Genomic DNA, 26,146 nt, shown 5'->3' with positions numbered 1-26,146 from the left:
GTTTGTTAGTTTATGTTTACTGGACTGAAACAGCAACGATTAAGTTGGAATAGCAGATTGATGTCCATGTACTAAACCCATTAAGTGTCCTGAGTGTGAAGTGCAATAAATCGGAGTCTGTTGTATTGTTAGCTCTGGGTTAAAATGAGGGCATAGGTTTCTCAGAGGTTTGATTTAAACATGTAACACATATAAACATAGTTCTAGTTTGCCATTAGAAAAAAGAATACATTAAAATATGAGTTAGTATGTGTAATGAGATAAACAGTCAGTATCCTTATTTCTAAATACAGAAATTTCCTGCAGTTTAAGAATCTACATTGACCAGCCGAGGTTCGCCTGTTCCCCTTTGCATTCTTAAGGCGATCCTTCCTTCTATTTGCTTCAGGTGACTGAACCTGCATCTTCTATGAAATTGACTTAAGAAAAAGGAAATTGCCTCTGGGGACTTTTAAAAAAAAATGTATTAGGTGTTTGGCTCTTCTGATGATATTTTGTTTGCTATAACTATATGTTGATAAGGCCAGTTATATTTTTGTGTTAGAGTAACTTTATTTGTGTTAGCTTTCAGAAGCACAATTGAGACTAATTTATACATGGAAGCGTTCCTTTGTGTCTCTGCCACCCTTATCTGTGTTTCGCTTTGGTTGCTTACCCAACTGGGGATTAGCAACCTTACAGACCGTTTCTTCTGCTTGGCCTATATTATGGCAAGAATTCACATCACTGATATTCCTGTTCTTTTATCAGTAAAACTCCCCCCCTCCCCCCCAAAATGTCACATTGTCTGTTCCTAACACAGTATAGGCAGATTTAGGAGTCAACAGATGTTGAAAGACCTTAACCAACGGGGACAGTCAGGAATAGCTGATGCAGTTGCAGGAAAAATAAGTTTTCTTTGCTACTATCACTGCTGCCACTTCATAGGTGCGTGTGCTCTACAGCATGCTCTATTGGCTTCAGTGGGGAGTCCTCCTCCAGTATTTTTCTAGACGTCTTCTGGCCCTTTTTAGAACAAAGTTTGAGTCTGGCGGCATTTTTAAGACCACCAAAGTTTTATTCTGGGTGTAAGCTTTCGTGTGCACACAGATCTTTGGTGTTCTTCAAGGTGCCCCTGGACTCAAACTTTGCTCTGCTGCTTCAGACCAACAGGGCCTCTTTAGGTCAGCCAACTCTACAATAAACCACTAAGATGGTTTTTGCCCCAGGGACAAGAGAGGCAGAAGGGCTCTTACGTTGTCAGTTCTTGGGATGCTACAGAGCAGGGGTGGCCAAACTGTGGCTCTTCTACACATATTGTGCAGCTCTCACAGCCCCCCCCCCCCCGCACCCTTTGGGCCAGCTTGGAGAAGGCATTTCTCTCTTTAAATAACTTATCCAAGACGATAGGAGTCAAGTTGCACCTTTAAGACCATCTTAGTTTTATTTAGAGCATAAGTTTTCATGTGCTCTCTAAGTGGGAGATGGGTTCAGTATTTGTAATGGGATAAACAGCCCAACTGCATATACTTTACCCATTTTCACTGTATTTTATTTATTTATTTATTTTCGCATTTATATCCCGCCCTCCCTGCCGAAGCAGGCTCAGGGCGGCCAACAACATTAAATATCCACAATAAAACAAGCAAACCATATTGTATTCTTTTTTTTCTATGGCAAACTAGAATGATGTTTACATGTTAAAAAGTAAATTAGGTGGACCAGAACATCACTATCTAATGTATTTCTCTTTTAGCTGTATTGACATACTCAAACAGGGATATTGGCTGTTTATCCCATTACATATACTGAACCCATCTCCCACTAATTTGAATGTATTTTTCTCCTGTTGGCAAACTATATGTATGTTACATGTTAAAAGGTAAATTAGTTGGATGGGGAATCTTCTGAGATATAAATACCTTCCTTTTGATCCAGGCTTAATACAATATAATTAACAGACATTCTCACATTTTGACATATTAGTGTTTTATTGCTTTTGCATGCTCATGCTACACAGACCAAAGGTTTGCTCAATTTGTTAATTTTACTATTCTGTCATTGAATCTTAAATTTGTACCATTTGCATTCTAAACCACTCCCTACCTGATAATTTTACTATACTGTTTGTACTATTTGCATTCTAAACCACTCCCTACCTGATAATTTTACTATACTGTTTGTACTATTTGCATTCTAAACCACTCCCTACCAGATAATTTTACTATACTGTGATTGGATCTTAAATTTGTACCACTTTGCATTCTGAGCCACTGATTACCAGCTATGTGTGGCTTTGCTCACTGTACCGGATTCCTCGTCTGATGAAGTGTGCTTAGAGAGCACACGAAAGCTTAAGTTCTGAATAAAACTAAGTTGGCCTTAAAGGTGCACCTTGACTCCTATTTTGTTCTACTTCAGACCAACACTGCTGACTACTTGGATTTATCCAAGACAAGTCAGTCAACAGCTTGGATTGATATGCAAGCAAAACCAATTTAAAGTTAAAGTTTCTTTCTTTCCACTTATCCCTCCCCCCCCCCATCCATTTGCCTGCCTGCCTTGTCATGTGGCTCTCAAACATCTGACATTTGTTCTGTGTGGCTCCTACGTTAAGCAAGTTTGGCCACCCCAGCTACAGGGATTAGAAGCGTCGGCAAGCATCCTTTGCAAATAGTGGCCATCCACAAGGCTTCTACTTTTTCTTGGGGGGGGGGGGAGGCTGAAATATACGAGTACCCCTCTTGATTTGTCAGAGTTTTTTTTTAACGAGAGCCTCAAGGCCTATTCAGAAACCACATCTTCTGAATGCCTAAGATCCTTAGTCCTGAATTCCCATCTGCGGTCCAGGGTAAAAGAAAGGGGCGCTTCACTTTATTATGACCTCATTTCTTCCTTGGTCTAGAATCTTCGTATTGGGGGGTTGAGCGCTGGAGCCCCTCCCGCTGCCTCCCTTCCCCCCCTCAGGTTTTCTTGGCAACGTGGCAGTCGCGGAAGCGCGGCTTGTCCTTCCACCCCTTTCAACTTCTTAATAAAGACCTTTTCCCCTACGGCTTTCTTTTCCCCATCCTGAATTTTCCAGGCGCCCGATTGGTCTGGCCCGGGGAACCCCTCGCGTTCTGGTTGGTTCTAGCGCTGGCTAGAACTGTCTTGCGATTGGGCGGCGGCCAGGGCCGATTTCCCACGGCTTCCATTGAAGAAAAAAAAAAGTGAGAGAGCAGAAGGAAGGGATGCTCTGATTTGTAGTGACTTTTGTTTCCTTCTCGGGTGGGGAACAAATGGAATTGGGGGGTCTTGGCAGGAAGGGGAGAAGGAAGGGCGAGCCCGCCCCGGTGCCGAAGGGGGGATCGGAGGGGAAGGGGTGGCGATCCCCCTTCCCCTCCCCTCCCCTTCCCAGCCGTAGCGCTGCTCCAGGGAGGAGCCTCCGAGCGACCCACCCCCGCCGATCGCGAGAGCTCAAAAAACCCGGGCGGGCCCCAGCCTCGGCTCGCTCCCTGCCCGGTTCGCCTGCACCATGGAGCGCCCGAGGAAGACCCGGGCCGGGCTCGCCCTCCTCGCCGCCGCTGCTCTGCTGACCAGCCTGGGGATGGGTGTAGTGGCCGCCGAAGCCGAAGAGCAGGAATCGGTGGATCCCGGTACGATCGCGGGCCGTCCCCGGGAGCGGGGGGGATCCTTAGTGGATCTCCAAGGCATGGCAGGAGTCGGATGAGACGGGGAGATCCCAGCAGGGATAGGCGGGGGAGAGATCTTAGTATAGCTCAGAGCGGCTATTCGGCTATTGGAAGGCCCAACAGATCCTTCTGTGCGTTTTAGGGATCCAGAAGGAGAGGAGAGGGCCGGGGCGAGCTATTAGTGGCACCGGGCAGTATTCATCCGGTTTGTCCTCGGGAGAACAGGAAGGCAAAAGTTCTCTTTTGTAAATCACAGGGGTGGCACGAAGTGCTTAATGTAAGAGCCACATAGAATAAATGTCTGATGTTTGAGACCCGTAAAACATGAGCGTCAGATGTTTGAGAGCTACAAGACAGGAAGGAAGGAAGGAAGGAAGGAAGGAAGGAAGGAAGGAAGGAAGGAAGGAAAAAACGGGGGAAGTAGAGGTAGAAAGAAAGCAACTTTAAATGCATTCTCCAAGCTGCTGACTGACTTGGTGGTGGGGGCTGATCTGGGTAAGGGACCCTTTGGCTCTTTAGTTTATCATTTATTTTAAGTGCCTTCTCCAAGCCGGCCAACAGGGTGGTGGGGGCTTTGAGAGCCACACAATATGTTGTGAAACAGCCATGTGTGGCTCCCAAGACATAGTTTGGCCACCCCTGGTATGACACTTCCTCTGTGTTCTCACCATACAACAGCCCTGCGAGGTAGAGAGCCCCAATGCGGTAGAGAGAGGCTGGGGCTACAGTCACACACGCAAAATCATGCACTTTCCATCTACTTTCAGTGCACTTTCCAACTGGATTTTACTGCGTGAACTGGCCAAGGTGCACTGAAAGTGCATTATTTTATTGTTTGTGATCGCAGCCTGGAAGACTCAGGTTTGAATCCGGGCTCTGCTATGAAGACTTCCTGTGTGACTTTGGCTTGTTCAGCACTCAGCCTCCCTTGCAGGGCTGTTGCGAGGGTAAAACGGAGAAGAGGAGAACAATGTGAGCTGCTTTGGGGTTCCCACGGGGTTGGGCGGGGGAGGAAAGGTGAGCTATAACCCAAGCAAATACTTTAGGGGGAAGTTTTTGTGAATTTCCTGCATTGTGCAGGGGGTTGGACTAGATGACCCTGGAGGTCCCTTCTGACTCTATGAGTCTATGATTCTAATAAAGAAATAAGGGAGGCCAATAGTAGCATTCTCTAACTTGGAGATGGAAGAGCAGAGCCGGCTTCAGGCCAATGGACGCCCTAAGCACAACCCGACAGGGTGCCTCTCAGCCCTAATGCTCACCTGATTGGTGTGCAAAATCAGTAAAATAAATGATAAACTAAAGAGCTGAAGGGTTCCTTACACAGATCAGCTGACGAGTCCAGTGCTAGCTGGGCCCAGCCAGCTGTGTTCAAAATCCTACTGAAGCAAAACTCTCCTGCCGTGAGATGGAAACAAATGCTGATATCTGATGACACCTTCAAGCCAAACTTTTAAACTTTAGTCGCTCACCGTGCCAAAGGGGGGATTTTTTTTTAAACAATGCTGATTAAAGTCCAATGTGACAGATAAGGACAATTACCAAAAATCTGACTGAAGTCAAGTGTGGCAATGAAAGAGTTAAGGGAATGATAGCTGCGGGGAGGGACTCTGGTTCCCTTGTGGCCCTAAGCATGTGCCTGTGAAGAATTAACCCAGGGCTGTGGGGGGTGCTTAAGAGAGCCAGAATTTTTGGCAGAGGCAGGATTTGAGCGGGTGACCTCCCATATAAGAGCTCATTCTTAGCAGTCTACCGACTCATCAGGCACGAGACTGAGCTTAGGGTCTGTTTTCCGTACTCATTTTTAATCTCCTGCGGCAACCTTTCCTCTCTTCAGACACACCTGTGCATTTATCATTGCTGACAAACCTGTTCTTTCTCCTCTCTGAGTGACTTAGAGAAAGCAGGGCTGTGGTTCAATGGGAGATCTTCTACTTGGCCTGCAGATGGTCGCTGGCGTCGCTAGTCAAAAAGGACCATGTCGGTCATGTGAAAGACTTCTGCCTGACACCCCAGAGAGCTGCTGCCAGCCTGAGTAGACAATACTGACCTTGATGGACCGATCTTCTGATTCTGCCAGGGGTGGAATTCTAGCAGGAGCTGCTTTGCATATTAGGCCACACACCCCTTAGGTAGCCAATCCTCCAAGAGCTTACCAAAAAAGAGACTTGTAAACTCTTGGAGGATTGGCTATATCAGGAGGTGTGTGGCCTAATATGCAAAGGAGTTCCTGCTAGAAGTCTATCCCTGCATAAGGCAATATGTATGTGATTATGTGTATGTGAACAGACCAGCTACCTTAGCAGTGCTTCCAGCTGGCCCAGTTTGACTTGTCGGCACTGTACTGAGGGATTCTTCGGTCTCAAGAATTTGCTAAGGCCTGCCTGGAACTGAGAACGCAGGGCTGCAGCGGTGACCCGGGGGCGCAGGGAAGCTTTGAGATTTGGTGTCCTTGGTTGTCCTTTGTATACCGCTGGTGGTCGGAAGTATGCATTGCAAAGAAAGACAGAGAAAGCAGCTGGTTGCCTTAGATTGGAAGATCAGGGAACAGGGCAGAATGTGATAGGCCGATCGGTGAGTTAAGCAAGAAGGAGTAATAAGGACCCACCGTATTGGGCAGGGAGAGATATCGGCAGAGATTCAGTTCGGTGTAGTGGTTAAGAACGGCAAACTTTAATCTGGAGGACCAGGTTTGATTCTGCTCCAAATAAAGCCAGCTGGGTGACCTTGGGTCAGTCACAGCTCTTTCAGCACTCTCTCAGCCAAAAAAAAAAGTCCAGCCAACTAGACTAGCACATGACACTAAAGAGCTACAACTAAAAGGCTACTAGTCAATCTTAGGATCTCCTGGCTATACCACACAATGCCAATTAATAATAATAATTATTATTATAATTATTATTGTTATTATTGGTAGAGAGCATCTGAGGTACCTGAGACTACTCTTGCTTGCAAATTTGTGTCCTTTGAACCTCAAGTTTCCAACAAGAGTAGAAACACATAGGTTACTCCGCTGGAAAGAAATTGATGCAGTCCACATTCCCCAAAGAATCCGGGCCTTTCATGTGTCCTCCTAGCATCAACCCATGCTGTCAACAATGACCCTGCTAAGCTCCAGCTACTCTTGGAGCCACTTCCATCTTGGGCATTAGGACGGAATATTGCAGAGGGAGAGGAAAAAGAGAGCTCTTAAAAGAGGGCTGATTTTGAAGGCTTTACATCAGCCCTGGAAGAGGCTTGTCACATCTCCGTTCAGCCAGCTGGAGAAAGCCTCCTTTTTCAGGACGCGTTGACGTGGGACCCGGGCTTTGTGGCTGGACTTCAGTGTGTACGAAGCTACCAAAGGGATGAGGCAATTCTGGCCCAGGCTTGCATCCCTCGGCTATTTTCTCTCCCAGTTTTGCTTTTGTTTGTTGGAGGTGGTTTGAGGAAGTGTCTTATTTTTTATTTTTAGGAAGTCTTGTGCTTTCCCTCACTGGTACTTGAGACGGAGAAGTTGCAGAGTTGGCAGCAGGCAACATTTTAGAAAGCATGACGCGCCGCTTCCGGAATGATGGGGTGTTTGCTGGTGACCTTTCCCCAGGGCAGCAAGAACTGCCTGGCTAGATGGCACTGAAGCCTATCAAGCCCAGCTCGCTCTTTGGAACAGCAGTCCGCTAAATGCCCCTGGTGAAAATCTGAAGGGTCGCCTGCTTTAGTGGCTTTGGGGAGATCGCACAGGATCCCCCTTGGGAGGCCGGTGTTTGTGTGTGCTTTTGCCTACCAGCAGGAAGGAGGTCTCATGTTGTTGTCAAGAGAGCCCTGCTGGGTCAGACCTGAGGTCCATCTAATCTAAAGGTCAAGGTAGTCCCCTGTGCAAAGCGCCAGTCGTTTCCATCTCTGAGGTGACGTCGCATCATGATGTTTTCACGGCTGACTTTTTTTATGGGGTGGTTTGCCACTGCCCTCCCCAGTCATAGAATCATAGAGTTGGAAGGGACCTCCAGGGTCATCTAGTCCAACCCCCTGCACAATGCAAGAAACTCACAAATACCTCCCCCTAAATTCATAAGATCTTCATTGCTGTCAGATGGCCATCTAGCCTCTGTTTAAAAACCTCCAAGGAAGGAGAGCCTCCACCTCCCAAGGAAGCCTGTTCCACAGAAGAACCGCTCTAACGGCCAGGAAGTTTTTCTTAATGTTGAGCCGGAAACTCTTTTGATTTAATTTCAACCCATTGGTTCTGGTCCTACCTTCTGGGGCCACAGAAAACAATTCTGCATCATCTATACTTCCCCTCCCCCCCCCCCGCAAGCTGGGTACTCATTTTACTGACCTCAGAAGGACGAGTCAACCTTGAGCTGGCTACTTGAACCCAGCTTCTGCCAGGATCAAATTCAGGTTGTGAGCAGAGAGCTCGGACTGCAGTACTGCAGCTTTACCACTCTGCGCCACGGGGCTTTTCCATCTAATCTAGCATCCTGTTTCACACAGCAGCCCACCAGTTATTTGCCTTGGAGGGCCAACTAACATAACGTAGACACAATGCCATCCTCTAATATTGCCTCCTAGTGCTGGGTTTTAGAGGTTGGTTAGTTGAATCTCAGATTTCAAAGGGAACTCCAGGCCCATCTAGTCCAATCCCTAGCCAGTGCAGGAACTACAACTGTAATATCCCTGACAAATAGGTATCCAGTTGATAGTTAAAAACCTCCAACTATGAAGAATCTGCCATCTCTTGAGGGAAATTGTTCCAGTGTCAAACACACCTCACCATCAGGAAGTTCTTCCTCAAATTCAGAGGGGGGGGGGTGTAGAAAAAGTCGAACAGGAACTCATTAACATATTAGGCCACCCCCCTGACATCACCATTGTTTCACGCAGGGCTTTTTGTAGAAAAAACCCAGCTGGGACATATTTGCATATTAGGCCACACCCCCGGACACCAAGCCAGCCAGAACTGCGTTCCTGCTTTTAAAAAAAGCTCTGCTCAAATTTATTTATTTTATTTGATTTATATCCTGCCCTCCTCACAAAAGCAGGCTCAGGGCGGCTTACACACTCATGTCAATACATGGAACATAAAGTCACATTAAGATATAAAAACATAAGGGTTGAAACGTTTCAAGTGCTATAATGATCTTTGAATGTTCCTATTCTGTTGTTCCAGCTGGGTGTTCTATAGCAAGACTGATTTTAGGTTCATGTTCAAGGTGGTCCAGTTGTTTCGGGGTCTGTGATCTTAATTTACAAACGCCTGGTGGAAGAGCACCATCTTACAGGCCCTGCGGAATTGTGCGAGCTCTCACAGGGCCCTAACCTCAGGGAGCTCATTCCACCAGCTGGGGGCAACAGCAGAAAAGGCCCTGGCTCCAGCTGTCATGAGCTTGGCCTCTTTAAGGATTGAGAGTAGATTTTGTGACCCTGCCCGAAGTGCTCTCCGGGGAACATGTGGGGGAAGGCAGTCCCTGGCCATATAGGGCTTTAAACCTTCCTTTGCAGTGGTTTATATCCATTAGTCCAGGCGCTGTCATCCAGCACGACTGAAAACATGTCCTGTGGGTTGCCTGCTCCTGAATTATCTCCCAACATCAACTGCTGCAAGCGTGTTGGTGAGCTGGAGCCAACGGTGTTTGGGGCTGATTCACACATTTGCACCCCTTGTAATATTTTACACTTGAAAATGTTATTGTTGGTCTTTAAGGTGCTTTCTTTGTATCTCTCCCGTGGTATCCAGGGAACTGGGCAAAGGAAGCTCTGGCTCTTTCCTTCTTTCCCCAGGGGACCAGGAGGGGGAGGAGCCTCAGCCAAAAGAAGGAACAGAGCCATGGCTCAGTAGCTCTGCTGTGCAATTGAGAGAGCCTGGCAAAGTAAGCTCTGCCTCCCCCCCCCTCCTCCCCAATGGAGAAAATAGAGGTTTTGCTCTGTAGCTCCTGTGTGATTGAGCAAGCCTGGGAAAATAAGCTGTGATGCAGAAGGAAGCAAGAGAGAGGGAGAAGGAAACAGATGATAGCCAGTTGCTCAGTGGCCTGATAGAAACCCTCCAGGGGCCTGATTCGGCCCCCGGGCTGCATGTTTGACACCCCTGGATTAGAGGGAGTATGTGGCAATCACATGACAGGAAGTCACAGTGACATCCAAGACATGTGATGGGAAGAAGGAGAAACATTAGGATCTCACTGGGGTCTGACTAAGACCATGGGCTTCTGACCTGGGGATGGGAAAGCACAAATCATGAAGACATAATCCTAATGAGGAGCCAGTCAGTGGACAGAGCCCTTGAAGAATCCTCTCCACCACTGAGTGATCTTTATTCAGCCGGTCCTTCTAGAAGCCAGGATTTTTTCTTTAAAGGCAGATCTTTAGGAATGAGGAGGTCTCCACAACCCAACGGAGGGCCCCATCTCACGGTTTATTCTGCCTCCATTCCAATTTGCTGGCTGTCCAAACAAAATTGCATGTTGGACTCGGCCCATGAGCTGCATGCAGATTACACACTGTATACTTGAGTGCGTTGTGACCCCTGGTTGTTCGTTTGGGGTATTTGGGAACCAGAACTGCAAACCTGAGCTGTTCAGCTGGTGGAAGCTCCTTCCTGCGGCGTCTTGTTCCACATTCGCTTGCATTTTGCCTCTGCTGGAAGGAACAAGGTGAAGCGATCCAGCTGGACTGAGGCTTAACGCTTCGTCAAACCTTCTCGGTTTGCTTTGTGCTTAGAGACATGTCTGGCGTCAGCCTTGAAAATTCCACTCTGCTTATGATGGTTTTTGCAGAAGCTGCTGGGTGGGATTTTGGGTGGCGGGTGACTTCCAGTCTTGCGAAACATTATCTCGCTGAAAGAGGATGTTTGTGGACAGGGGAGACAGCTGTCCAACTTGGGAGAAGAGCCAGCTCCCTATGTATAGAGCAGTGGCAAACAGAAGTGCTGTTCCTTGGATGAGGGGGACTTGGGCTTCGTGTCCCTTTTGGGAGGCCCGTCTCATGCTTCGAGGTCCACGGGACTGGGAGCGATGAACTTCTCCATGACCTTTTTCTAAAACGAAAGCAGAATGTTTGGTTTGTTTAGAACATTTGCTCGCCCTGCTCTTGTTAGACCTGAAACTCCCAAAGATGTCTGAAAACAAGGCCCTTAATAGGAACAGTATTTGAAATCTTCCTTGGGAGTACTTCTAAGTAGGTCTCAGAATTAAGCCCCACTGAATTCAATAGGACTTGCTTGCACATGAGGATTGCTTGCACATAGAACCAGGGATCGTTTGGTAGAAAAATGGAGGTGCTGGAGCTCATTAGCGCAGCTCATTTACATAACATTTGCATATGCCACACGCCCCTGACGTCACTGGAAGATGCACTAAATTATATCAGCTCAGGATCGACCTTAAAGTGCTTCTTGAATTCTAACTGTCATAACTTCTTACTCCCATCATACTTTTTAAATTACTTTTTCCTATGTGGCCACAGTGGCATGAGGACGATTTCCACCTGTCTGCTTTATACGTTTTGGTTATTTTCCCGTTTTTTTTTTGGTGGGGAAAAATATTCGAAAGTTTGTCGAACCTTAGAGTTCGGCAAAATTCTCACGAGGGGTTTGAACAAGGGAGTCCAGAAGTATTTTCGGGGGTGGCGTGGAGAAAGAAAGAGCAGATAGAGCTGCCCAAAATGAGCCCTGATTGTGGCCGATGTTCCTTTTAAGCTGCAGAGTCTCGTGAGCAAAAATTCTACTTTTTGAGCTACTGCCATGAAAGCTGTGAGCTGCTTCATCAATGAGTGTGTTCCGGGGCTGTTTTTCCTGAGCGAAGACAAAAAGGTGTGAGCTGGAGGCTAAAAATCTGTGAGCTCTCTCGTGCTAACTCAGCCTAGAGGGAACACCGATTGTGGCCATCCTTAAAAATAATTCGTCCAAGTACGATTCTACTGAATCAGACCATTGGTCTTGCAAAGGCAGTGTCGTCTGCTCACAGTGGCAGCAGCTTTCCAGGGAGTCCTGGCAGAGGTCTTTCATGTCACTGATGTCAGATCTTAACCCCCACCCCCCCCCATGGAGATGCTGGGGATTGAACCTGGAATCTTTCTTCTGCCACTGAGCCATAGCCCCTCCCATAAAATGAGCTCACCCAACAAGGTGACCCTGCGATTGAAGAGTCCCGAGCTGTACTGACTGAGCTAGCCAGGCACTGAAAAGGCTCCTTGAAAACGTTTCTGCTTTCGACAGCTTCGTGAAAGTCATATAAGAATGTGCCGCCTGCTAAGAAATGCAGGGATCCTGTTCCAAAATGCAGAAGCCATTTAGGGAAAAGTGTAGTGGCTAAGTGTGCGGACTCTTATCTGGGAGAACTGGGCTTGATACCCGACTCTTTCACTTGCAGCTGCTGGAATGGCCTTGGGTTAGCCATAGCTCTCGCAGGGGTTGTCCTTGAAAGGGCAGCTGCTGTGAGAGGCCTCTCAGCCCCACCCACCTCACAGGGTGTCTGTTGTGGGGGTAAAGGAGATTGTGAGCCGCTCTGAGACTCTTCGGAGTGGAGGGCGGGATATAAGCCCAATATCTTCATCTACCTCACAGGGTGTCTGTTGTGCGGGAGGAAGGTAAAGGAGATTGTGAGCTGCTCTGAGACTCTTCGGAGTGGAGGGCGGGATATAAACCCAATATCTTCATCTACCTCACAGGGTGTCTGTTGTGGGGGAGGAAGATAAAGGAGATTGTGAGCCGCTCTGAGACTCTTCGGAGTGGAGGGCGGGATATAAATCCAATATCTTATCTACCTCACAGGGTGTCTGTTGTGGGGGGGAGGAAGGTAAAGGAGATTGTGAGCCGCTCTGAGACTCTTCGGAGTGGAGGGTGGGCTATAAATCCAATATCTTATCTACCTCACAGGGTGTCTGTTGTGGGGGGGGGGGGAGATAAAGGAGATTGTGAGCTGCTCTGAGACTCTTGAGTGGAGGGCGGAATATAAATCCAATGTCATCTTTCTTCTTCCTCTTCTTCTTCTTGTTTTAACTAGGGGATAGGAAAGGTGGGCACGTATGGGGTCTAAGCTGACAGATCTATTTATATTATGGATTGTGAGTTCAGGGTAGGGGAAATGATCTGTTGCTGAGTTATTGGGAAAGAATGCGCTTTGTCTGGGTGTTGCATTTCTGGCTGGAGGTAACTTGAACTTTGCTTCTCTGTAATTGGAAGATGGGCTTCTTTGTAATTAGAAGAGGGGTAGGCACTTGACAACCTAAACCCTCAATCTGGCCCAAAGGTTTCCCATGACACAGCTCTGACTCCAAAGATCTCGCCTTCAGGAACTTGACTGGATGTCAAAATCAACACTGGAGGCTCTGTTCTTTGTACCCTCATTGGAAGCCAGAAGAGATAGGACCTTTTTTGTGTTGGCACCTTGCCCGTATAAGTCCTTCCCCTGCAGCAGTAAGCCAGGCTTCTATTCTTTTCCGTTTGAAGTGTCAGGTGATGACATTTCTCTTCTCAAAGGCATGTGGTAACAATTAGCATCTTCCTGTGTTATTTAGGGTTGGATCGGACGTTTTGCAAGTTTTCAATCCCTTTTTTTAAAAAAAACCCCACTGCTTCTGCTGCCCCTGATTTGCTGTTTAATCTTTTATTGTATATTTTCGCACTTATTTCCCCCTCGAAGCCTTGATTTAGGGGTAGCCTCAGATTAGCTTCAAATAAGTACGTGATTTCCCCCCAGTAAATAAGAGCTGGGCAAAGGGCTCTTTAGCCTCCTGAAGGCAAATGGCAGCCAAAGCCTCGGTGGAGCCCTTTGCTGACTCGCCTCTTGTGTGTAGGAATGAGCTACTGAGGGCATCGAGGAAAGGTCTCTGTCAAGGGGTCTGCTGTTGTCCGTCCCCGGGGAGGAAAAGGTGAAAGAGCCCTTTGCTCACAGTGAGCAGCCGGAGTTAACCTGCCGCTGCGTCTCTGGCCCTTGAATAGAATGCAGCTGCAGAACTGGAGGTTAGCCGACAGCAGCCCTTGAATTCAGCGGGAGCTCACAGGAGCGCAGTTCCTGAACCTTCCTGAGGGTTCCCCCTCTTCCTCCCCACCTGCCTTGTCCATCGACTACGAGGTGCAGCTGCATAACAATCCCTGGATGAGGAGAGAAGGCAGCCAGCCTGTCACCAGGAACTTTGCCACCCCCACAACAGCCCTCATTAACCCCTGGAGAAGACCACACCACTCTTTCTCTACTTCTTATGTGATTTTGGGCGGCGGGTGACTTGCTGGCCTTTTGACAGGGGAGGGGGGGGCGGCCCAGGAGAGTCCCAGGTGAGTGAGGCCTGCTTGGGCTGGCTGGATCTCTAGCCAGCCCAAGCAGGCCTCGCTTGCCTGGGACTCTCCTTTCTTGCATCGGGCTCCTTTTGGCTGGTGGAGGGTGGCATATTCTACTGAGTTATGCTTATGAGTTCTACAAAAGGACCCCTGGAGGGTAGCAGTATTTGGAGGTTTCCTTGCCAGTTAACCCAGCTTTTAATAACAGTATTGGTATGCATTCATTCTCCCCCCCTTTCGTGGTCTCCTCTTTGTCTGTCTCGGATTGCATGGCAGTTCCTGCCATCGTCCTTCCATCAGGCGCCGTCTGAGAAGACCTTCCCCGCCCAGTAATAACGATGACAATATTCGAATGTTGTCTCCAGACAAATGCCTCTTTATTGTCCAGGTTTGCCGCTCCTGTGGCAGATTTCTCAGGCTGCCGCTTAATAGCTCTGCTCTCTGCTCTCCGAGTCCCTCCCTCTCTCGTCTTTCCAGGCTGACCGACTGCTTTCCCTCCCCATGTTCTGCTCCTGGCTTTGCAAACTGGTAATTTGGAGCTTTCGCTGGCAAGTTCTCGAATCTCTGGCATCGGGCTGGGGGACGTGCGGGGGAGCCCGTGGACAGATTTTCCGATGTTTGCAGACTGAGACATCGTCGTTTGGAGAACCGAGCCAGGAAGGTTGTGTCATGAGCTGTCAGGCCAGTAAGGGGTGTTGAGGGCCAAGGGAGGAGCAGCCGGATTCTGAAGAAGTTCAGTTCAATAACTTTTATTGGCATGATAGTGAATGTAACAGGGAACCAATCCATCCAACAAATGGCAATTTGCAAATACAGAGTGTTAAAGCTGCAGTACTGCAATCCTAAGCTCCGCTCACGGCCTGAGTTCGATCCCCAGTGGAAGCTGGGTTTTCAGGTAGTCAGCTCGAGGTTGACTCAGCCTTCCATCCTTCCGAGGTCGGTAAAATGAGTACCCAGCCTGCTGGGGGGGGGAAGCGTAGATGACTGGGGAAGGCAATGGCAAACTTCCCCATAAAAAGTCTGCCGTGAAAACGTTGTGAAAGCAATGTCACCCCAGAGTCGGAAACGACTGGTGCTTGCACAGGGGACCTTTCCTTTCCTAAGTGCTTCCTAGATGCTAGATATAAAAAATTTGCAGCAGAAGTTGGGATGGATGATCTGTGGGCAGGCTTGGAGGGAATTCTCAAAGGATGGTCGATTTCAGCTGACAGCCCTGTGACCTTCAGTGATTTTTGTGTTTGCAAAGGGGTCGAATAGGATTTTGAAGGGAAAGACAGATCCTTAAGAGGAAAGCAGTGGTAAAGTTTACAATTGCTAGAAGTTTCTGGACCTTTAACCTGGATACTCTGGATATGAATAATGGAATACAGTTATAGAGTTGGAAGGGACCTCCAGGGTCATCTAGTCCAGGGGGGGCCGAACTCACTTCACATAAAGAACCACATAGAATAAACATCAGATGTTTGAGAGCCAAGCTGGAATGGAGGGAGGGAGGGAGGGAGAAAAGAAGGAAGGAATGCAAGCAAATAGATGGGAGAGGGAGGGAGAGGTGGAAAGAAAGCAACTTTAACTTGAAAGGCATTCTCCAAGCTGCCAGCTGGCTTGGCTTGGAGAAGTGATTTAAAATGCCTTTCCCAAGTCAGCCAACAAGGCAGTGGGGCTTTCAAAAGCCACAGTTTGGCCACCCCTGATCTAGTCCAACTGGTGCTTTCACAGGGGACTACCTTTACCTTTATCTTTTTTAGATCAGAAGCCAGGAGCGGTACAGTCTTTGGCTCGATTGTTCTCTTGCCTAATCTAGTTAATACTAATCTCATAACATAGCCTATTGCAAAGTTGGCTACATGGGGCAATCTTGATTTATTCGTTGTTGTTGTTGTTTTTCCCCTCTAATCTTCATGGTTTGGCCAGCGCGGTGTAGCAGTGAAAGTGTTGGACTTGAACTGAGGAAAGCCAGGCTCAAATCCCCACTTGTGGCATGGGGGTTTTCTGGGCCAGTCACACCCTCTCAGCCTAACCTACCTCACAGGGTTGTTGTGAGGCTAAAACAAAGGAGAGGAGAACGGTGTTAAGCCTTTTGGGGTTTCTGTTGAGAAGAAAGGCATAAGAACATAAGAGAAGTCCATAGAGGTCCATCAGTGGCTATTAGCCACAATGTGTGTGTGTGTGTGTGTGTTGGCCACTGTGTGATACAAAGTATTGGACTGGATGGGCCATTGGCCTGATCCAACATGGCTTCTCTTATGTTCTAGAAGCCGAGTTGGATCAGGCCAGTGGCCCATCCAGTCCAACACTCTGTGTCGCACAGTGGCCAAAAAACCAGGTGCCATCAGGAGGTCCATCAGTGGAGCCAGGACACTAGAAGCCCTCCCACTGTTGCCCCCCCTCCCAAGCACCATGAATGCAGAGCATCACTTGCCCCAGTTAGAGAGTTCCATCAACACCTTGATGGACTGATGGACCTCTGCCACTGATGGACCTCTGTTCTAGATGTTTATAAGAACATAAGGGAAGCCATGTTGGATCAGGCCAATGGCCCATCCAGTCCAACACTCTGTGTCACACAGTGGCCAAAAAACCAGGTGCCATCAGGAGGTCCATAAGAACATCAGAGAAGCCATGTTGGATCAGGCCAATGGCCCATCCAGTCCAACACTCTGTGTCACATAGTGGCCAAAAAACCCAAGTGCCATCAGGAGGTCCAGCAGTGGGGCCAGGACACTAGAAGCCCTCCCACTGTTGCCCCCCTCCCAAGCACCAAGAATACAGAGCATCACTGCCCCAGTTAGAGAGTTCCATCTACACCTTGTGGCTAGTAACCACTGATGGACCTCTGCCCCAGATGTGTATCCAATCCCCTCTTGAAGCTGTCTACGCTTGCAGCAGCCACCGCCTCCTGTGGCAGTGAATTTTCCACGCGTCCATCACCCTTTGGGTGAAGAAGGCGGGAGAGAAATAAAGTAAATAGGCAAACAAATGGTTTAAAGATGTGGAAGTGTCATCTGAGAAGGACTTCAGCGGTCCCAGGCTCTCTTGTTTCAGCAGCCTCGTTTCGGGGGCACGTAGTCATACCCGTGGGCGCCGTGCCAGGCTGCTGGTGCAGCGGAAGGGTAGATAGAGAAAGATTTGAAGCAGGCTGCTCTCTGCCTCCCAACCCTCCCTGCCCAAAGCACCGCTGTCTTCCCTCCAGTGCCGGCTGAACTGGCAAGAGTGACGTTCCTGGACGTGCTGGGTCTCTGTGCCAAAGCAGCAGCCTTGGCCTCCCCCCAAGGTGACATTCCTGACCAAATGAAAGCTCCATTGAGGAACCCGGTGCCTGGCCCTTCCGCTGCCCCCCTCCCTGAGCCAACTGGAAAGACGAGCAGGATCGGTTGGAAGGAGGGGGGAGTCATCCCAGCGAGAAGCCGCCCAGAATATCGCAACCGGTTCTGCCGAGAAATAATCCCTTGAGCCGATTAGCTGTGCGGAGTCCGGGAGGTACAATTTGAGCTTCAAAGGCCTCGAGAGTAGCAAGAAGATTCCCCTGTGGATTTCTGCCAAGGTGGCAAGGGGGGGGGGGGGGAGAGCAAAGCCTGTCTAGCCTTGTGTGCTTTAAGCAGGAAGCCCTCGCCTCCGGTTCTGGAATCGGCCCAGAAAGGTTGGGATCCCTCAGCTGTGAAGCGCCCTGCCCGTGTGAGCTTCATTTTGCTCTCTTGCGCATGATCCGGTATCGCTCAGTCAGTGGCTCTCCTCTTGGCAGATTTGATAGTGAACGGGAAGCATCTTGATATCCAGTGGGGTGTAACCGTTAGCGTATCAGGCTTGGATCTGGGAGACCCAGGTTCAAATCCCCTTTCTGTCATGAAAGCTCGTTCCTCAGCGTGACCTATCTTGCAAGGTTGTTGAGAGGATAAAAACGGAGGAGAGGAGAAACGTGTAAGCTGCTTTGGGTTTCAGATGGTAGCCGTGTTGGTTTGCCATAGAAAAATTAGAATGGGGTATCTGATGACGAAGAAGAAGAAATTGGATTTACACCCTGCCCTTCACTCAGAGTGGTGTGCAATCTCCTTTCCCTACCTCCCTGAGGTAGGTGGGGCTCAGAGAGCCCTGGAAGAACTGCCCTTGAGAGAACAGCTCTGAGAGAATTTGTGACTGACCCAAGGCCACTCCAGCAGCTGCACGTGGAAGAGTGGGGAATCAAACCCGGTTCTCCCTAATTAGAGCCCGCTCTCTCAACCAGTACACCACACCGGCTCTCAGAAGGGAGTGTTGACTCTTGAAAGCTCCCGCCCTGGAAATCATCTTAGTTTCTATGGTGCTACTGTAATGGAATCGACTGCGGGGTGACATGATAGAGGTTTATAAGATAATGCATGGGATGGAGAAAGTAGAGAAAGAAGTACTTTTCTCCCTTTCTCACAATACAAGAACTCGTGGGCATTCAATGAAATTGCTGAGCAGACAGGTTAAAACAGATAAAAGGAAGTATTTCTTCACCCAAAGGGTGATTAACATGTGGAATTCACTGCCACAGGAGGTGGTGGCGGCCACAAGCATAGCCAGCTTCAAGAGGTGGTTAGATAAAAATATGGAGCAGAGGTCCATCAGTGGCTATTAGCCACAGTGTGTGTGTGTGTGTGTGTGTGTATTTTTGGCCGCTGCGTGACACAGAATGTTCGGCTGGATGGGCCATTGGCCTGATCTAACATGGCTTCTCTTATGTTCTTATGATCTGTTGGGTAAGTCCCCAACAATGCTGATGAACACAAAAGGAGAGCAAGGAACAGTGACTTTCAGTTGATGAATTCGAAACAAAAGGATCCCATCTTGCATCTGCAGGGGCTAGCCCACTCAGGCCCTTGAATCCTAGAGAAGAAATCCTGGATTGAGGCCTTGTCAGCTGCTGGCTTGGTTTGGACAGAGAGAGCCCTGGAGACGGGCGAGAACGGACGTGTCGTCCTTGCCAAAGGACCAACCGTGCAGCCAGCACTGCAGCTGTGCGGATTCTAACTATGGGATGGTGCGCATGCACAGGGCATCTCCTCCCCCATCCTCCCCAAATCTATGGCATCCGCCCCATCACACAGTCTGAGAGGCAGGGTTTTGATTCTCTTCCCCCCCCCCCCCTTTGGTAAAGTGCAGCTCAAATGCTGAGAAATCATGCTGACGGTTGGAAGGGAACATGAGCTAGGGTTGCCAGGTGTAAGTCAAGAAATAGCTGGGGATTCTGGGGGTGGAGCCAGGAGCAAGGTTGTGATTGGCAGAACTGGACTCCAAAGGGAGTTCTGGCCATCACATTTAAAGGGACCGCACAGTTTGGTGTAGTGGTGAAGTGCGCGGACTCTTATCTGGGAGAACCGGGTTTGATTCTCCACTCCTCCACTCGCAGCTGCTGGAATGGCCTTGGGTCAGCCATAGCTCTGGCAGAGGTCGTCCTTGAAAGGGCAGCTGCTGTGAGAGCCCTCTCAGCCCCACCCACCTCACAGGGTGTCCATTGTGGGGGAGGAAGGGAAAGGAGATTGTGAGCCGCTCTGAGACTCTCTGGAGTGGAGGGCGGGATATAAATCCAATATCTTCATCTACCTCACAGGGTGTCTGTTGTGGTGGGGGGGGGGGAAGGTAAAGGAGATTGTGAGCCGCTCTGAGACTCTTCGGAGTGGAGGGCGGGATATAAATCCAATATCTTCTTCTCTCCTTTAGAAAGAATGGATAGGGGCGCCTCCTTCTGGGGCTCATAGAATTGCCCCCCTCCCGGGTCCAATCCTTTTAAAACTTGGAGTGTGTTTTGAGGAGAGGCATTGGATGCTATGCTGAAAATTTGGTGCCTCTGCCTCAAAAAACATCCCATCCCCCAGAGCCCCAAATACCTGTGGATCAATTCTCCATTATACCCTATGGGAATCGGCCTCCATAGGGAATAATGGAGTGCCCAGCAGCAATTTCCTTCCCTCTCCCTGCTTTCTGATGGCCCTGAAGTGGGGGGAGGACCTCTAAACCAGGGGATCCCCTGCCCCACCTGGGGATTGGCAACCCTAACATAAGCACATAAGAGAGAGCACATCAAGTTTGTTACTAAGGATGTACAGGGTAGGAGGCAAAGAGTTCCCTCTTGCTTTGCTCACATCACACGTAACAGGCACCTGAAAGCCAAGCCTCGTTCACTGCTCAGGTGCAGAAATGAATCCAGGGCCAGAACAAACATTCTCCAGTATTGAGCGCAAGGTATTTCCGTTCCTCTTTTAACAGGGATCCTGTGTTCCTCCTCTCTCCCCTCAAGCCCCCCCCCCCCGCCTTTTCCTCCTCCTTGTAAAGTAGAGAGCCCCTGTTTCTTAGATCCTTGCAGCAGCTGGATACCCTGAGGACAGGGAACATCTTTCAACCACCTGGACAGGAATGTGAGAGTTTGGTGTGGGATGTTGTATGGAGGGGGGGATGTTAAGGCTGGATGTTATATCGAGGGGGGGGGGGCTTTAGGGTTCAGTGCTTTTCCCTCCTCCCCAGCATGGAAAGCCAAATCTGGACCTGTAATAATGAAGAAGAGGAAGAAGAAGAAGAAGAAATTGGATTTATATCCCACCCTCCACTCTGAATCTCAGAGCAGCTCACAATCTCCTTTACCGTCCTCACCCACAACAGACGCCCTGTGAGGTGGCTGGGGCTGAGAGAGCTCTGACAGCAGCTGCCCTTTCAAGGACAACTCCTACGAGAGCTATGGCTGACCCAAGGCCATGCCAGCAGCTGCGAGTGGAGGAATGGGGAATCAAACCTGGTTCTCCCAGATAAGAGTCCGCGCACTTCACCACTACACCAAACTGACTCTAGAAGGATGCTGGAAACTGTACTTTTAGGGTTGCCAAGCTGGTGAAATACAAGGTATAAAGTGCAGAGAATAAATTTTCGAAAGTGCTTGCAGTTAATCATGTCCATTGCCGACTTAAGACTCTTGGAGGCTATTCGCCCGACTCCATGGGACAAATAAAGTGCCAGTGTCAACCGTGTTGCAAATGCAGATAGTTCTTGTTTTTCAGAAATTTTTTTTTTATTTTAAGACGTTACTTTAGACTTTCATCCTTTAAAAAAGTTTGATATCTAGTGGATAGTCATCAGCCTCTAACAGTAAAGCCTGTAATACTGTTTCAAGTGTCTTCATCTGAGAGACGTATTCCACTTATCAGCACCCAGCATACCACATTCCTGCGACTCTGGCTGTGGAGAAAACCTGGGGATTGGTCTGAGGTGAACTCTCACCTGGCTGCGCCCTCCAGTTCGCTTCCTAAAAAAACAAAACCTAAGCTCTGGCTGACACATCTGTGACTGGACAGCAGAACTCGAATCTGGAACCCAAGTCGGAACTGGGGTGAACAGATCCAAGGTCTTTAACCAAAGGGCTGTGGACAACTAGCAGTTGATTCAGTGCCGTCAATTTTCTATGTTTCTTCAACCTGTTTGCCAGAGACCTCAAGTGGTGTGGGTTATTCTGCCCCTGCCCCTTATTATCTTTCTAATATTGTATTTTTAAATGTATTTTGTGTGTTTATCCCCTACCTTCCTCCCCAACAGAGACCCAAAGCAGCCTACGTTGTTCTCTCCTCCTTTTTATCCTTACAGCACCCCTGTGAGGTAGGTTAGACTGAGAAGGGGGTGACTGGCCCAAAGGTTACCCAGCAGGCTTCCATGGCAGAGTAGGAATTTGAACCTGAAAACAACAGCCGTGTAATGTAGGCTAGCAAAGGGTAGCTAGGGATTGGATCAAGGTCACTGAATGAGCCACTGTGTGTGCTGGCACAAGCTTCAAGGGGATTTGCACCTGGATCTTAACAGTCCTTGTGTTTAAGCACAAGGATTTGCACCTGGATCTTCACAGTCCTTGTGTTTAAGCACAAGGATTTGCACCTGGATCTTCACAGTCCTTGTGTTTTGTTGGTCCATGGGGAAATACATTTCAGGGTTTTTCCGCACCGCACCAGTCAAAACCTTTTAGAAACCTGGGTGACCCGGACGCTGGGAGGTGTTTTTTTTAGTATGAAATTTTTATTTTCAAGAAAAAAAAGAGGGAAAAGGGAAAATGGAAATGGAAAAGTAATAATACATCTGTAAAGAAAAATAGCATACATTCTGCATGTCGCTGTAGAATTCAAATAGAAGGAAATTTCATCATACTGTTACACGCTTAGCCGCTCATCACAGTAGTCATATAGAATTATATTGTAAGTTCCCCTTTTAGGTTATCAATTTAGCTTGTATTTCAACCATATAAATTGAAGAATATTAACCACAGTTCACACCAAAGCAATTTAAGTGTCTAGCCATACATATAACTTCTCCCAGGATTCTCTTGCTTCTTCCTTGGATTTCCCAGCAAGCAGTAGCGATAAATAGTCCACCTCTGCTGCTGTATTTTCCCAATCAGTTCCTGTTTTGTACGTAGTTCTTGGAGCTTCCATTTCTGAGCAAACAAAATCCTAGCTGCAGTATTAATATGTGCCATTAAATGTCTTGTCTCTTATATATTCACTAGGATACATATTTTATAAGAGGAATCTGCATCTTCAACATTTTCTGCAATAGTTCATGTAACATCTTCCAATAGGCTTTCGCCTTCTCACAAGTCCACCACATATGATAAAACGATCCCACCTGTTTTGTACATTTCCAACATTTCTTAGTCATATTAAAATACATTTTAGAAAGCTTTTGAGGGGTTACATACCATCTGTAAAACATCTTATACAAATTTTCCATAAAAGATACTGATTTGGTTAATTTAACATTGGATTTCCAAAGGGTTTCCCATTCATCAGCCAGTATCATAATGCCCCTGTATAAATCGATGGTGCGGCCTCATTGGGAATACTGTGTACAATTCTGGTCACCACACCTCAAAAAAGGATATAGCATTGGAAAAAGTCCAGAGAAGGGCAACTAGAATGATTAAAGGGTTGGAACACTTTCCCTATGAAGAAAGGTTGAAACGCTTGAGGCTCTTTAGCTTGGAGAAACGTCGACTGCGGGGTGACATGATAGAGGTTCACAAGATTATGCCTGGGATGGAGAAGGTAGAGAAAGAAGTACTTTTCTCCCTTTCTCACAATACAAGAACTCGTGGGCATTCAATGAAATTGCTGAGCAGTTGGGTTAGAATGGATAAAAGGAAGTACCGTATTTTTCGCTCCATAAGACGCACCTAGTTTTTAGAGCCGTTTGTGTGAATTTAGAGGCATTTGTGTGAATTTTTTGCAGTATTCGCTCCTTAAGACGCACACACTTTTCCCTCCACTTTTTTGGGGGGGAAAAGTGAGTCTTATGGTGCAAAAAATACTGTACTTCTTCAACCAAAGGGTGATTAACATGTGGAATTCACTGCCACAGGAGGTGGTGGCGGCTACAAGCATAGCCAGCTTCAAGAGGGGATTGGATAAAAATATGGAGCAGAGGTCCATCAGTGGCTATTAGACACAGTGTGTATATATATATGTGTGTGTGTGTGTGTGTGTGTATATATATATATATATATATATATATATATATATATATATATATATATATATATATATATATATATATATATATATATATATATATATATATATATAAAATTTTGGCCACTGTGTGACACAGAGTGTTGGACTGGATGGGCCATTGGCCTGATCCAACATGGCTTCTCTTATGTTCTTATGTGACACAGAGTGCTGGACTGGATGGGCCATTGGCCTGATCCAACATGGCTTCTCTGATGTTCTTATGTGACACAGAGTGCTGGACTGGATGGGCCATTGGCCTGATCCAACATGGCTTCTCTTATGTTCTTATGTGACACAGAGTGCTGGACTGGATGGGCCATTGGCCTGATCCAACATGGCTTCTCTGATGTTCTTATGTGACACAGAGTGCTGGACTGGATGGGCCATTGGCCTGATCCAGCATGGCTTCTCTTATGTTCTTGTGTCTGGGGCAGTGATGCTCTGTATTCTTGGTGCTTGGGGGGGGGCACAGTGGGAGGGTTTCTAGTGTCCTGGCCCCACCGGTGGACGTCCTGATGGCACCTGGGTTTTGTTGGCCACTGTGTGACACAGAGTGTTGGACTGGATAGGCCATTGGCCTGATCCAGCGTGGCTTCTCTGATGTTCTTATGTGACACAGAGTGCTGGACTGGATGGGCCATTGGCCTGATCCAACATGGCTTCTCTGATGTTCTTATGTGACACAGAGTGCTGGACTGGATGGGCCATTGGCCTGATCCAACATGGCTTCTCTTATGTTCTTGTGTCTGGGGCAGTGATGCTCTGTATTCTTGGTGCTTAGGGGGGGCACAGTGGGAGGGTTTCTAGTGTCCTGGCCCCACCGGTGGACGTCCTGATGGCACCTGGGTTTTGTTGGCCACTGTGTGACACAGAGTGTTGGACTGGATAGGCCATTGGCCTGATCCAGCGTGGCTTCTCTGATGTTCTTATGTGACACAGAGTGCTGGACTGGATGGGCCATTGGCCTGATCCAACATGGCTTCTCTTATGTTCTTATCTAGTGTAATACTACGCTGTATGTTCTTAGCCCATTGTACTGTAGTCCTTCACAATCTCATCTTGCATCTTCATCTGTAGTAGTAAAGAGTATATTTTCAAGATCAGTTTTTCCTGAGGACCCAGGAACATTTTATTGAACGGATATTGATCAACATTAAACCCTACTATCTTATCTTTAACATATCCGGAGACTGTTTGCGTTCTGAGCCACCAACTCATATTAATGTTCTTACTCTCTAGTTCTTCGATGATTTTCAATGGATTACCTCGTTGCAGTATTTCCTCATATTTATAACATTGATCTGGTTTTAAAAGATTTGGTGCTGTAAATGCTTCAACCAGAGATACCCATCTCGGAATTTTTTTTATAGATTTTCGGTTTTAACCATATCCATGTATAATAGAGAGATTTCCGTAGCCAGTGGTTTTTAAAATAAGAATGTCCTTCTAGTCTTTGGTACCTCAAATACGCGTGCCAGCCCTGGATAAGTTCATGTGCCATCAATTTTCCATGTCTTCTATCTTGCAATAAGACCTGATATCTTATCCATGTCAATACCGAGGCTTTATAATACAGTTCCCAATCTGGAGGCGCAGACCTGCTCTTTATTTACAGTCTTGTAGTGCTTTTAGTTAGGAACCTGGGAGTTTTGTAGTGATGCTATCTTAGCTCTGATATAGATGGAAAGATGCTCGTAATGTCTCTTTGAGAATGTCAAGGTTTTTATATTAATGGCTTTTGGGGGGTTTCTCCCCTTCTCTCCCTTTCTTTAGGAAAGCTGCTAGTATTGACCGCGGCCACGGAGGAGACAGAAGGGTACCAGCGCTTCCAACGGACAGCCAAATACTTCAACTACACCGTCAAGGTACAATAAACCCAGTGATTACTCAAGACACTCAATGCAAATCTGCTATTTCCTCTTGTTGAAAGAAAATTGGACCGACGTTCCTAAATCTGAGCCTCCAGTGAGATTTTGGATTTAAGGAAGAGCAAAAGAAGCTATAATGGGGTTGCCAGCTCCTGGTTGGGAAGGACCTGGAGATTTTGGGGGTGGAGCCTAAAGAGGGCGGGGTTTGGGGAGGGGAGGGACTTCAATGCTTACCTTCCAAAGCGGCCATTTTCTCTGTGGCCTGAAGATCAGTTGTAATAACCCTACAAAGAATGGGTTTTCTTCCACCACAGTCATATTACTGTGTGCACTGAAACCAAAATCGCTTTTAGCTTCACCTGTATAGAGCTGCCTCATTTGAGACCTTTGGTGGTGAAAAGTGCTATCAAAGTCACCACCAGCTTAGGGCGGTCTCATGGGTGTTTAAGGCAGGAGACAAACAGAGGTGGTTTGCCATTAATTGGACTTCCTGGGTGATCTCCCATCTGAGAACATACCAGGGTCAAAGCTGCTTAACTTAAGAGTTCTGGCAAGACTGGGCTAGCCTGGGCCAGAGCTTTAGCCCTTTGTTCCTGTACAAAATCATAGTAAATACACTGGATACCAGGGCCGGATCTAGGGGGGGCGGGGCAGAGGAGGGTGCTTGCCCCGAGCGCTAACGGAGGGGGTGCCAAATTGAGTATGGAGTCCATTCTATTCTATGGGCCCATAGGGAAGGAAAGGTCCCCTGTGCAAGCACCAGTCTTTCCCGACTCTGAGGTGATGTTGCTTTCACAACGTTTTCACGGCAGACATTTTATGGGGTGGTTTGCCATTGCCTTCCCCAGTCTTTTACACTTTTCCTCCAGCAAGCTG

At 47.8% G+C, this 26,146-nt stretch overlaps 1 protein-coding gene across 1 annotated transcript in view; it reads left to right on the top strand.

Annotated features, from left to right (window-relative positions):
* Positions 1–3,493: 3,493 nt before the first annotated feature.
* The window catches only part of PLOD3 (procollagen-lysine,2-oxoglutarate 5-dioxygenase 3), a 45,701-nt gene continuing 23,048 nt past the window's right edge, over positions 3,494–26,146 (top strand). Inside the window, exons 1-2 of the mRNA XM_060254734.1 lie at positions 3,494–3,614; positions 25,176–25,267. Of these exons, the coding sequence (XP_060110717.1) occupies positions 3,494–3,614; positions 25,176–25,267 (213 nt within the window). The remainder of the gene's footprint in view (positions 3,615–25,175; positions 25,268–26,146) is intronic.

Source organism: Heteronotia binoei, chromosome 15 (assembly GCF_032191835.1).
Source record: "Heteronotia binoei isolate CCM8104 ecotype False Entrance Well chromosome 15, APGP_CSIRO_Hbin_v1, whole genome shotgun sequence".
In the NCBI taxonomy this organism is placed as follows: Eukaryota; Metazoa; Chordata; class Lepidosauria; order Squamata; family Gekkonidae; genus Heteronotia; species Heteronotia binoei.
The sequence above is the reverse complement of the archived record's forward strand: the minus strand, read 5'-3'. Positions and strand labels throughout refer to the sequence as shown.